We start from the raw sequence: 14,479 nt of genomic DNA, 5'->3' as shown, positions 1-14,479 counted from the left end.
ACTAACACTAATGTTCTTAAATATTTTCTACATGTGCATTGCTTTAAATTGTACGTACCCATTTTTGTCATAAATGCATAAAATCCGCAGTCTAGTTATAAGTTATTTTTAAAATCTGTGAAAATTTTCTTAACCACGAAAGAAACTAAAAAAAAACAGTGTAGATTCTTTATCACTAGTCTGCGGATCATCATGCAAAATGAAAATGTTTTGCAACGATTTTGTGCAGCAAGATTTAAATAAAAATTAATTTCATCCATTAATAAATTTTTCACATTAAAACATGATAACAATGTTCGTAGATATTTCTAATCTGTTTCATATTTCATACATAAATGCATAAAAATCTGCAGTCTATTTATCACTATTAACGATAAACTCATAGTTCCTAAAGTACGAGAGTGTGTATCAGTTAATAAGTTACTGTTAGAGCCTTAGGCTATCTTATCTGTAATTGAAACACAATGAAATACTCCTGGCAGTGAAACCACCTACTAAAAATTTTAAATTAGTACAGGGTTTCGTAATACTACATACATTGCGCGATATTCATTCTTCAAATCGTAATTAAAACTTTTAACAAGGATTACTGTCATTTCAACTTTTAATTCGTTTTAAATGAACATGATTGTTTGCCGTTTCTAGAGTTTTATTATTTAATCAGAAACTTTCTAGTGTTTCTAACATTTAAACAACAATGCACAGGCGTGCGAACATTTAAAGTTAAGATCGGAAACACTAAAAAAGAATGAGAAATAAACTAAATTCTTCTGATATTTGAAACAGATGGATTTCAACATTTATGATGCACTAAATTGAATTTAGCTGACGTGTCTGACCATTTCTCGCTGTTTCTACTTGATATGGCGATCTTCCACAGCAGTACAACTTTCTTGCTATCGACTCATGTTTCACTGTTACTGCGTATTGATCAATACTAGTTCATACTAGTTGATCAATAATAGTTGTCTTTATTCTACTTTTCCATTGTGATAGTTCTACATTGCGTTTACTTTCATTTATTATTATTATACTGCGGATCTTTATGCATTTATGGCTTATGAAAATGTTCAGAAAAGACTAGGTTATAAAATATGATAGAATTTTGTACAATTTTCATTTGTTTTGGATCTACAAAGGCTGTTCCCATTAAAAATGGGAGTTTATTTCATTCCACTTTCGTAAAACTTGTCGACAAAAATTGGAAAATGCATGAACATCCGCAGTCTCATTTTTATTAATCGGCAGAACACTTAATACAAAAATACATTCACAAAGACAGAATTCGATAGAAATTAAATGTTTCTTTTTAGATAGGAAAAAGATATTAAATTTCGTTTAACGTGGTTAAACAATTGTAGTTCGTTAAACTTTTAACCGAGGGTAACAAGCTTCTTCATCACTTGAGGTTGTTATTGTTTTCCAGGAACATTGAATTTCTGTTTTTAACTCAACGAATAACTCTCTCACGTTATTGTGTCAGAGTGTCCATATTTTTATAAACTATATCGTATTTACCTTGACTATGGTAAAATTGTTATTTTAAATTCATTTGTCTTTTATTACATCTTCGTGACAGTTTTAAGAGACAATTAAAATTCATCAGAACCAAATACTGAAAAACATGTACATAATTACTGAAAAATCTAAATCTACTAAATCATTAATCGTTCCCAAAATCTTTAGAATCAAACTTTCATTTTAAAAATCAATTAACTTTTATTAGTAAACTCAACATCTCCCAACATCTTCGAACATCTCAGAAGACCTCCCAAGCCGTTTGGTCCAATTTTGAAAAGTGTATTAGCTTTTGAAGAATGTGCACTGAATCCCCGACGGTGTATTCTTCTCGTGTTCTCTAACAATAAGATCCAATCACTAAGAGAACCCATCCAGATGCCGTAACAATTATATATTCCACCATCGAATCGAGTTAACCCAGTTAAACTGAATTCCCGCTGATCGAAGGATCTCTCATGGCATTCGATTGATCAAGGTGCTCGCTTTGATCGGCAGGGTCGCAACGGTAAGGGATCGATCTTCGTGTGGGCATCGGGGAATGGCGGCAAGGACCACGACAACTGTAACTGCGACGGCTACACGAACAGCATTTGGACGTTGTCCATCAGCAGCGCCACGGAGAACGGCCAGGTGCCGTGGTATAGCGAGGCCTGCTCTTCCACCCTAGCCACTACCTACAGTTCCGGTTCAGCGGGAGAGAAACAAGTGGTGACCACCGACCTGCATAACCATTGCACCAGCAGTCACACCGGAACGTCCGCATCGGCGCCTTTGGCCGCTGGTATCTGTGCCCTTGCCCTCGAGGCCAACAAAGAGCTAACTTGGAGGGACATGCAACACATTGTCGTCAGGACTGCGAAGCCCGCGAACCTCACCGCCCCGGACTGGGTCACGAACGGCGTCGGAAGGAACGGTGAGTTCGAAGGACATTGTTACAGTTTTCTTCCGATATCAGGCGACGATGTTTGTTTCGAGATCGCCATCCCCTCTTCTTCTTCTTCTTTTGAAGTTGTTCAAGTAGTTTTTCTTGGAGCGTAATATTTGAAGTATGTCATATTCTATCCTGTCTCCTCTTTATCAAAACTGTTTTTCTCAGCTATGTCATTCGATGAGGATAACCCTTTCCACTCACACGTTGAGTGTGTCTCGATATCAATCTTATTGCCAGTTTAAGCATGTTAAATTTTGAATGAACAATACGTAGTCAAACACTCGTGCAATGATTTCAATCAAATACAGCAACATGAAATTATTTGAAAAGTTAAAAGTTAAAAATTGTGTTCCTTCCATTTCCCTCTACAACTTTTCGTTGACTGGACTATAAGTACACATTTTTATTTGAAGATTTCTGCAAGTAAATTACTTAACTAGTACGTATGAAAAAGATTTTGTTCTCGCAAGATAGCTACTCCCGAAGTATTCGACTTTATCTCCTACTATTTCTTTCTAATTGCAACCAGAAAAGAGATTGTGTAACTTGCTCCAATTCCGTGAACCAGCCTGTACACGTGTATTTGCAGTCTTTTAATTACATCCAACAGATTTTCTCCAGTATCCCTCTCTTCAATTACGCTAAAGGTTACTTGTTTCCTCCACCTTATCTCTTACTACTGTGTCTTTACTCTCTTTCTTTCTCCTTTTTCGGTCGTTTCCTCTGCTTTTAGAATGCCCCCTCTTTTATCCTTTGTCCCGTATAATCCTCCTTTTATTCCTACAGTTCGTTGTTTATTACGTGGACATTCTTCGAATTGTTTACAGTGAGCCACAGTTTTGGTTATGGGTTGATGGATGCTGCAGCTATGGTGCGTTTAGCGCGAAGATGGCGGACAGTGCCGGAACAACATAAATGTGAAGTTTCGGCACCCCATATGGGCAGGTAAATTACAAACATTACAAACACGCACGCATTTATTTTCCGTATCGTTAAATATTTTATTAATGATGATAACGATGAACATTTATTAACAATGTTTTATCGATACACAAAGTTGACAAATTAGCTTTGGTATGACACTGCGTTTAAAAATTCAAACATATACAGGGAGTATTTACTAGTATCGAGGGCTGTTACTTTTCCAAAGCTTCGACTCTTCGAAGATTCGAAGGAACGAAGAGAACTTCGAAGTGTACGATGTTTCGAAGTATTGCAGCTTCGAAGTATTGCAGCTTCGAAGTATTGAAGCTTCGAAGTATTGCAGCTTCGAAATATTGCAGCTTCGAAGTATTGAAGCTTCGAAGTATTGAAGCTTTCAAATTGTCCGAAGTTTCGAAGCTTTCAAATTGTCCGAAGTTTTGAAGTTTCGAAATCTTGAAATTGTTCGAAGTTTCGAAGTCTTTAAATTGTTCGAAATTTCGAAGTCTTCAAATTGTCCGAAGTTTCAAAGTCTTCGAAGTCTTCGAATCATATGAAGTTAGAACTTGATCAATCTGTTAGCTGCGGTGACGTATTTTTCTAAATGTAGGGGTATCTGTAATTATATCAAATATAACTCAGCAGCGAAATTTCGAAGTTCAAAGCTTCGAAACTCCATTTATTTTAATCCTCTAATAATCTACTACGGACTACTACTTTCGAAGCTTCGAAATTCGATTCTCATCACCTGTGAAGTTTCAAAAAACGAAGCTTCGAAACTTCGATTCTCACCACCTTCGAAGTTTCTGAAGTCGAAGCTTTCTAATTTGGTAGTTAATATCCACGATTGGCGAAGGTCTTGCGAAAAACAATCTCAGGTGTCAGAGCTAAGAACGCCCGAGGTACTAGAATACCCGTTGTGTCGAAATTATTGGATTGAATGATTAAAAATGTATTCGACATATCCAGTGCCCCAGTTTCGTTACTGACCTCAGTTTCGTGTTATATTGTAGGCCAATACCACCAAAGAGCCAGTTAACTCTGGAATTGAACGTCAAGGAGTGTAGCGGTGTTAATTTTCTCGAGCACGTTCAGGTAAGTACCGTGTCACTTGGGTAAGCTGCAGGTTAATAGTTTTCGCGTAAAGGTTGAGATCGCGCACGTATGAAAAATTTTCATATGTTTCTGCGGTCGGCGAATTTTTCCCCACGTTCTTTCTTTTTCGTCCACAAGCTCAGTCCGTATAAAAGTTCTCTGCTTCATGAGTAATTAGACATGCGACGTTTTATTAATGATCTGACCATAATTCAGGTTTTAATAGCTATAATAATAATAATTCATACAAGTAAATCGTACACTAAAATTAAAAAGTCTAAACGATTCTCCAGTTGTCAGGAAGTAGAAACTTTTTCCTATTAAATAAAAATTGTCTGCATCGATTGCCAGAAGTAGAAACCAAGTAAAATGTTATTTCTTCTCTTAACGATTTTAATAGATGAAAATAATATACTGACATCTTTAAATTTTCCAAATTCTCCTACAGTTTTTGTACTTCATCTATTTTGCTGTAAATGCATAAAAATCCGCAATCTTGTTACCGAATAATGTTCTCTTATTTAGATAAACCCCACTAACAATCTAAATGTTTATTAACTTTCTCTTATTTCTTTATTTATTATTGCTTGAAACAGAGTGGTTCATTTAGCAAGTAGAATATTGTTACATGTGTAGCTTATATTACATACAGTGGGTGTACAAAGTATTCGTACGACCTTTAAAACAGAATAACTTTTTTATAATTGTACCAAAAGACCTGATTTTTTATAATGAATTAGAAGCATTGGTTTAAGAAATGAAATGCAACAAATATTTTCCAAAAATTATAATTTACGAGGTTACATGCAAAAGGAAAAAAGGCATTTTTAAAACTTCTTTTATTTGGGTCCTTAATGTGTGGAAAATTAAAAATACATACATACTGAAAATTTTATGAAATGTACAAAATGAGGTCGTTTTTTAAAGGGCGTATGAAAATACTTTTTACACCCACTGTAGGTGTTACATAGTTCCTAATCGATATTTTTATAAATACCGTCCTCAAAAGAATTAAGGGATCACTTCTGCGAACCCGAAAAATTGGTCCCACTTTACGTGATCATAACTCCGTAAAAAATTGCTGTATCGATATCGTTAAACAATGGTTTGGAAGTCTGAAACCTCTAGTTTCAGATGCTCTGTTTCAAATTGTTGATATGTTGGTTTTTTACAAAGTTATAGTGAGATGAAGACAACATTGACGGTTAACAAAAATTTTGTGCAACTTTGAAACATCACATGGCGAGCAACAAATTCTTTTGATAAATCGCGTTAATATCATTTGGAAGGGCTATCTTTCCTGTGTAAATTCTGTGGTTGTTGAATATTGTGCGATTTTTTTATTCGAGTTATTCAACATTGAAGTAAATATGGGCTTTTTAACTTTAACTGGCTCCAGAAAGCGAAAAAATTATCGTAGAATCTTGTGCAAAAAAGCAATAGAAAGAGCGTTTCTTTCTCTTCAAGTCACTCCTGTTGTTTTTTCAATTTCATTAACATTTCGATATACCAGGTGTTTCTGAAAATATGCTTATAAAATGCACAATTTCCATTTTTCCTTCAACTCGCTGTATCTCGGCGAGAAATGATCGTAATGCCATGATCCGAACGTCAGATTGTACCAGAAATTCTGCCGATTCGATTGAGTACCCCATGAACTCGCTGCGACAATTTTTTACCTATGGTAGCTGTGTTTGAAGTTAGTGACATCTCTGAATACGCTGGAAAATTTGGACCAAACTCGATTCAAAACCAAAGAACTTTCGATAGAAATAATGAGGTAGAGCGATGAAATTTTTTTAAAAGTAAAGCTGAAACTTTGCAGAACATGGGGAAAATAGGGAGATTATGGAACGAACGTTTTTTAACGTTGAGAAAATTCGTTAAACATGTAGAATTTCAAGAAAATGTGGTTTCTCCAGTACCACCCGCGGAAAAATTTTTTTTACATGCTATATATCATTTCCCGTAGATTTCTTAACGCTGATTTCAAATCTGGTTCTATTGCTTTTTTGCACCAGATTCTATGATAATTTCTTCGCTTTCTGTTGGCGGTTAAAGTTGAAAAGTCCATATTTACGCCAACGTTGAATAACTCGTATAAAAAAAATCGCACAATATTCAACAACCACACAATTTACGCAGGAAACATAGCCCTTCCAAATAATATTAACGCGATTTATCAAAAAAATTTGTTACTCCCCGTGTGGTGTTCCAAAGTTGCGCAAAATTTTTGTTAACCGTCAATGTTGTCTTCATCTCGCTATAACTTTGTAAAAAACCAACATAGCCACAATTTGAAACAGAGCATCTGAAACTAGAGGTTTCAGGGTTTGAAACCATTGTTTAACGGTATCGATACGGCAATTTTTGACGGAGTTATGATCACGTAAAGTGGTGCCAATTTTTCGGGTTCGCAGAAGTGATCCCGTAATTCTTTTGAGGAGTGTAGTTCGTAATTTATATTTTTATAAATAATTTCTCTTCCTTTTTTTACATTTTTTACATGTGTAATTAATGGTATACATATGTGTGTATTATATTATCAACCGTATTTTTATGTTGATTGATAATCTAACATAATCTGTCAAATATGAAATTTTAGAGATCTCAGAAAATGCATATAATTAATATGATATTGCAGAGGAGCGACATTTATGGAAAACAGAATTGATTACGGAAACTGGAACGTTACTTTTTGTCGCGCAGGCCCGGAAAGAGCAGCGGGCTTAATGCCGGAACTTTTCGTTTTATCAAAGTGGAACGTAGAGGTGGAACATGTATCCAACAGAATATAGTACCTCACCTGTAATGAAGACACAAAGGGATCTGCAAAATGCTCTGAAATAATTGTTACAGAAATGTTACCTTATGTACTTTTGATACTCAGACCGCATATTAGCTCGTGCAGGATGTTAATTAAAATTTTTTCCAAACAGTTCTATTCACGTTAAATTTTTACTCTTCTTCTTAAAAAAGAAATCCGTGACGCGGTTGTGCGTTTCTCTGTTTTTGAAGTTTCTTTCTCACACGTTTTTTTATCTCTGTACTGGGATACGAGTTTCCTGCTGGTAAAATTTTTCACTCGAAGCAGTGTAATCCTTTGTCAACACGGTGTACATAATGCGACTTAACCATATCTTGTACGTACTTATTCATACTTTTGTTTTTGTGTCTCTCGTGTAGAATACAAAATGTCATCGATACCTACTTGAAACTTTGCTGAGAAACTCTTTTTTTCTTATTATACTTAACACATTATTAGACTGCGAATCTTTATGCAAAATAACATTTTTTGACCTAGGTTGCAACAGAGACAAGTCTGTAATAAAAAATTATTACCTTTCCTAATCATTTTAATAAGCTTAAAATAATGTAATAATTAAACTGAGGATTTTATGCATTTATGACAAAAATTGGTACATGTAATTTAAAGCAGTGGACATGTTAAAAATATGTTAGGACATCAATGTATTAGTTTCAGCTTAATAGGATAATTAAAAGAAGAATGCAATTTTTGTTTGGCTCCTGTGTTCTGAGATCAGTGCAAACATTTTTTTATTTTGCATAAAGATCCGCAGTCTAGTAATAATATTTCTAAATTGTTTCAATCTTTTTACTATTTCATGTTTCACCTACTTTTGCCATGAATGCATAAAATCCGCAGTCTAATGATCGTTTAATTTTATGCACCTCCGTAGATCGTAAAGAAATTTCGTTCATTTAATATTCCTATAAAATTAATTCTTGAAAATGCTTAAGTACATGTACAAGTAGTCATTAGCTGGTAGTTATTCCACAAACAAGATTTTATTATTTAATATTTGTATGGCTTGTGCCGCGAGTGCGTGACTTTTCTAGCCAGCCTTTATCGGCCAGTATCACGCAAACATAATCTCATTGTTCACGATCCCTTCATACTAAATTAGAAAATTCATTTTTAACGTTATCTATCCCACTGACAATATCTTTTATCACTAGACAGTGGAGTCCATGCGTGTGTAGCAGTTTTTATCAGAAATATATTTGGAATGATTTAATCTGTATGTTCGTTGAAATATGATATTACTTCTAATAGGGTAAATAAATTCGTTTCAAGGCTATCTTTTATAAATTATTACAAATGTTTTAGCATAACAGATTTAACACTTATTTCACTTCATAGTTAACAAATGAGGATTAGTATTCAATATTAGAATTAGCAGGCCAGTCAAATTGTGAAGTTTTTGTTTAGAAAAATTATTGGATATTGAAAATTGCGTAAAATTTGAATAAGTGCAATCTGGCTATTTTTACTGTGCTAGTAACTGAATTAATCATCACATTTTGGCCAAAAATCACATAAAAGTTATTTTTCCAGACATATAAAAGGAATACACGACAGTCGCGTTGGTTGACGTTGAAATAATCTTGATTTAAAACTAAAATTACACATCCAAATTAAAACTGAACGTACTGAGCTATAAAAGTAACTGGCACGTGGTGGTCTTATAAAAATGACAATAATTGATTCATCTGAACTTTGCGCGGTTCTTATTATACAGGGTGTCCCGCGCGAATTTAAATGGCAAAACTTCAGGAGCGTGTAGGGGACCAAAAAACTAAGACAAAAAGTCTTTTAGAGATTTGCTCGTTTTTGCTTCGTTTTGGAGAAAATTGCAAAAAAAGAAACAAAACAAGTTTTCATTTTTGTACTTATTTATTTACATTTTATTTACGTTATCATCTATTCTATTCTTGTTTTCTATTTCTTTTTTCTCAAGAGAGCAACTGACAACGAGATATTGAATTTTTGCGATTTTCTCCAAAACGAAGCAAAAACGAGCAAATTTCTAAAAGACTTTTTGTCTCAGTTTTTCGGTCCCCTACACGCTCCTGAAGTTTTGCCATTTAAATTCGGGACACCTTGTATAATATATGCTCTAATAAAGATATTTATTAAATCATTTCTTATGAAAGCATCTTTATAATTTCGTTAATTGTGAAATAAAAAAAATCTAGGACCGGTCACGGTACGTTTAGTGTAAAAGATTAACTTTGTACCTCAAAGTTTTATATAATAAACTTATAGTTTGTAATACAATAGCATTTCTCGATCGAAACGTTTTATAAGAGTTGCATTCTAAAATCGGACATTTCATACGCAACAACCTAATACTTTCTTGACTGACTGTAAGTTTTGAGAAAAGCCTTTGGTAGGTGCTACGTTCGATAATAAAATGTATGTACGATCGTCAGCGTGAACGGATAACGGGTAATAAAGAGAGTGCGCAAGGAAATGGAATGAAATCTACGGACGACCTAATATTATTCTTGTGTGTCAGGCGAAGGTATCTCTGATGGCTATCAGAAGAGGAGATCTTCAGATACAACTAACGTCTCCACAAGGCACGAAGAGCACCCTGCTCGCGAAAAGGCCACACGACATCTCGAAAGCCGGTTTCAATCAATGGCCATTTATGTCGGTTCACACTTGGGGTGAGAGGCCGCACGGCACGTGGAAACTTGAAATCCACAATGAGGGTCGATATCAAGGTGAGTCCATTGTGTGGATCTTTTTGTTCTTTCCTTTCTTCCAGTACAATGTTTCCAGACTAGCAATAAGACTTTCTTCCTATCGCGTCTTGGGAAAAGCACCGTACAAGAGTGTTCCGAACAGAGGATACTTGTTCGGTTTTCATGAAATCTAATTTAAATAACAGATCAACGACAATAACCTTAATTTTAAAGAGTCTTACACCATTTTGAAAAATTGGTACCTAAACTGGTACACTCGAGTCTCTTATGACTCCAACGAAATTTCTGTGCACCAACTTTCGTTATTATACAGGGTGTCTCAGCCAAAGCAGGCCACCTAAATATCTCCTGTATTTTTAATGACACTAAAAATATTTATGGCATAATTTAAATGGTATCGAAGGAGGAATATCATAGAAGAACCATTTTTCTTGTCCGGTTATTTTTTCATAGTTTTTTTCAAGGTCATCGTTATTTTTTTATCAGGAAAACTTATTTTTTTTATTCCATTTTATAGCGGCTGAAAAAATACATTTGAATATGCTTAAGTCATTAGCAAGATCGAATAAAAAAAAGCAGTTTTGCCGATAAAAAATATCGATGACCTTGAAAAATATATGAAAAAATAACGGGACGAAAGAAATTGTTCTTCTATGATATTCCTCCTTCGATACCATTTAAATTATACCACAAATATTGTTTTGTGTCATTAAAAATGAAGGAGATATTTAGGTGGCCTGCTTTGCCAGAGATGCAAATGCAAGTTCTTTGTCTTCTTTGAAGCATTTTGATTATTCAATTTTAAATTATGCAGTTGAGGGTAAATTAGAATATTTATACAGAATTTTAGAGAAACTTCCTAGTATTCTAGTATTTTATAATATGAGTAAGCATTTTTTGTACGGTAAACTCTCAAAAAAAGGTATCTTCTCTAAATATTTACCCACTTATGTAATTATACTTATTACTTATTACGTACGTATATATACGTACAATAACTTATAAGTTAATTATACACATATAAAGTTTCATATCACGTATGCTGGTGAAGGCGTTTTGGAAATTAGGAAACCAGCTCTTCTTTTTTTAATTGAAATTATTTTCTGATAGAATTGTACAATTTGTAGATATTTGACTTCGTTTCTTGAAATTGAATATTTTAGTGGCACACTATAATATTTCTACAACTGTTTATACATTTAGTGAAAATAAATATGCTGTATGTACTTGGAATTTAATTTTTTTCGAATTATGGCTTGTACGTTTAATTGAAAAATAGTGCGAAATCAACCTTCAAGTCTCCAAAACGTTATCCACTAATGCAAGTGATGTTATTTGCATATTTCATCAATAAATATTATACTGTTCACTATAGACTCCCTTAAAAAATTATACCATTCTATATAAAATAAGATAATTGTGCTAGTAGTAATAAATTTCATAGCTTCACGAAGTGACACATTCTTGGATATTTATGGAACCGCAGCTAAATCGCTGTAATATATTAAATTTTGTCGATCTTATTGTATTATTGATCCAAAACCCAATAGCCACCGTTACTAAAATAACTAATAACCAATATCCGATAGAAGTCAATAACCAAGTATGCACTCTTAATTTGCATCTAAAATTTTGATTACAAAATCTATTCATGGCTTGGGTAGTTTTTCATTATTTCATGTCGAAGGAATGACAATGTTTATAAAAGTTGTCACATTCATTCAAAATTTCTGGTATTAACCCTTTGCACCCCTTTGTCGAGTGTGACTCAACATCAGAGAAAGAAAAATTGCAACAAAGTTTGAGACCTGTATTTAATATGATTAGTAAACGAAATTGTTTAAAATAATCTGATCTTTTAAATAAATTTCAAATAAAATATTTGAAATAGTGGGGAGATGTTGGCAACAAAATGGAAAAATAATTCGGAGTGCAAAGGGTGAACACAAGGGTCACAGAATTGGCAAAATAATTCAGTAACTGCACTAAGAGGAATTCGATTTACTACAAGATTGAGTCAAAGGCCACAACATTTCATTTCGGAGACGTTTGGTTAGGGTTGACTCCAGGCAGTGACATATGACACTCACGTGAGTAGTATCATTTCCTGAACCCGAGTCGCAGACTAGAGCATAATTGTATATTATCTTTGGACATATGGTCCACGGTTCACGTGCTGGTCATAATATATTCGGGTCTACAGACCATGACCCACATGTGGGTCATACCAGTTTCAGTTCCGCAATCTATGCCCCATTGCAGATGATAGTGTCCCTGGCGACGGGACCATGACCCACATACGGGTCACAGCTGTGTTAATTCACTTTAGGCACTGCTTCTTCAGTTGAGAGTGGCTCGATCAAACAAGCAAACGCTTCACGAGCCAGAAGTCTGAATGCCAAATTACAATGGATCCAAAAAGCATTCGAATGCTGAATTTCCCATTCTCAATAAATTCTCGATATTGAGACTGTGATAATTTCGTTGAAAAATAGTAGAACATCTGTGGTTGTCAGGAAAAACACAGTGTGTCACAATTTCAAAAAATTCGAATTTATATTGATTGAACTTTAGAGTATAGGATTTACGTATTCACACCTCATTTTTTCGGCTATAAACAATTAAGATTATTTCAGAAGTTAGTATTTTAAGCAATAAAACTTTGCTGTATTGAGAATGATTGTGGAAGCTTTCAAAGATTTTATTGATTTTAGACACTGTGTATAAATTAGAAACTGCAATGATTTGTTATCTCAATTAATATGTGGAAATTCCATACAATTATAAATGTCAAACAAGAACGTTGAACTACCACATATTTCCTATCAACATAACATATAAAATATCCGCATAATTATGTATTATTCCCGAGGGGTGTGGTAAACTCGAGCAGGACTAATTTAATTAAATATGCTTCAATTTAATTACATTTAAACAAATTTATTCAAGTTTAATCAAATTTATTCAAGTTTAATCAAATTTCATTGTATGCATTTAATAATCTGTCATTTGCAATTAGATTGTTAATCAAAAATATTTTAGTGGTGTTCCGAAAACCTAGTTTAGTAATGATGCAAGTATGGTCGACCCCTGGGAAAATGAAATTTAATATAAATTGATAAACGATACAAATCGACAATATAAAATATTTCGAATCGCTATTACTTGTACCAATACTTGGAATTTCTTGTAATGGAGAAAAAGAGGTTTTCCCGAATTTTATAAAACAATCCATGAAAATTATTGCTGAAGAATTAGAATCAGTGTATTTTGAATTAATGTCGTAACAGTATTGTTATCAACAACAAGAGCTACTTTCGTTTTACATTTGCCACAAAGGTTGTTTCACTTGGCACTAGAAGTTTCTCCTAATTTTGGATTTTATTAAACAATCCATAAAAATTCTAACCGAATTTGAAAGCCGTGCAGTAACGTCGATGTTCATACTTGTTCCCTGATGCCATCCATCATTCTGAAAGGAAGAGGGTGGCCGACGGTTAATTAGAATTTAAGCTGCACTGGCTTCTTGCTAATACAGATATAAATACCGGAAATTAGTGAGGGATAAACAAGAAACTTGAGCCGTACGCAGCTCAAACGGAGCACTAAAGTTGCACCTGCGGGGCTGTTGCCGAACTCCTCGACCGATTCAGTAGTTCACACTACGATTCTTGCATATGGCGAAGTTCACCGAGACGGCTCAGATGATTCTCGGGCTTGTAGTACTTTGGCTTGAAGCGAGGCAGCTTTCGCTCACCGGGAGAGAAGCAAATGACCTTCCGCAAGTATTAAGAGAAGTTCAGGCGGCTGCTACACCGCCGTTAAACCTAATGGCTGCGTAAACTTCATTACGTAAAATTTGTCCCTAAATGGGGCATCGTTGGCTTCGTGTATCCGTGCATAGTAAATCCCCGGTGTCGACTTTTCTGCGTCCGATGTATTCAAGACGCAGGTGTTTGCCCAACGTCTTCGATCGTCACGAAAATGCAGGCAGTTTAACAAGATGGCTGTTGCAACATGGCGCCTGCTGAGGGACTCGAGTCCACGATTTGTCAGGCCAGTTGCGTCGCGGTCGCTCTAACTGTCAGCCCACAGTTACCACGTGTAACTACAGCCAGCTAAACAAGCCTTCGTACGCCATTTAAGGGGGCATGGTGCAGACAGGTCGGAAAAATCAATCTTTTAAATTGTGTTTTAACCCTTAGCACTCGAGTGGTGACTCAAAGTCACCACTAAAATTTGCTGTACTATTATTTAAAGTATTATTTACATTATGAAATATCCCTGAGATATCTAATAGGGTTTATACAAAAACCGACTTTTGAGAAAACCGGTTTTCGAATTCCAACTTTTCCATGAAACCGGTTTCGAATTTTTCCGGATAGAAAACCTAGCAGTTGATGCGACATAAAATTCTAAATAAACAAAAATGTGTCTGGTAGATTAATTCAAAGTTTTGACACTAAAAAGTCGAAAACTTTATGGAGTAACAGA

At 34.6% G+C, this 14,479-nt stretch overlaps 1 protein-coding gene across 4 annotated transcripts in view; it reads left to right on the top strand.

The window, feature by feature from the left end:
• The window catches only part of LOC143215015 (furin-like protease 1), a 549,701-nt gene that overhangs the window by 483,199 nt on the left and 52,023 nt on the right, over window positions 1-14,479 (top strand). For all 4 annotated transcript variants that reach the window (XM_076436690.1, XM_076436689.1, XM_076436688.1 and 1 more), the window contains 4 exons: window positions 2,017-2,434; window positions 3,280-3,397; window positions 4,387-4,468; window positions 9,793-10,003. In XM_076436690.1, coding sequence (XP_076292805.1) covers window positions 2,017-2,434; window positions 3,280-3,397; window positions 4,387-4,468; window positions 9,793-10,003 — 829 coding nt within the window. The remainder of the gene's footprint in view (window positions 1-2,016; window positions 2,435-3,279; window positions 3,398-4,386; window positions 4,469-9,792; window positions 10,004-14,479) is intronic.

Source organism: Lasioglossum baleicum, chromosome 13, assembly GCF_051020765.1.
Source record: "Lasioglossum baleicum chromosome 13, iyLasBale1, whole genome shotgun sequence".
Taxonomy (NCBI): Eukaryota; Metazoa; Arthropoda; class Insecta; order Hymenoptera; family Halictidae; genus Lasioglossum; species Lasioglossum baleicum.
Note: the sequence above shows the minus strand (reverse complement) of the source record. Positions and strands in the feature narration are given on the sequence as shown.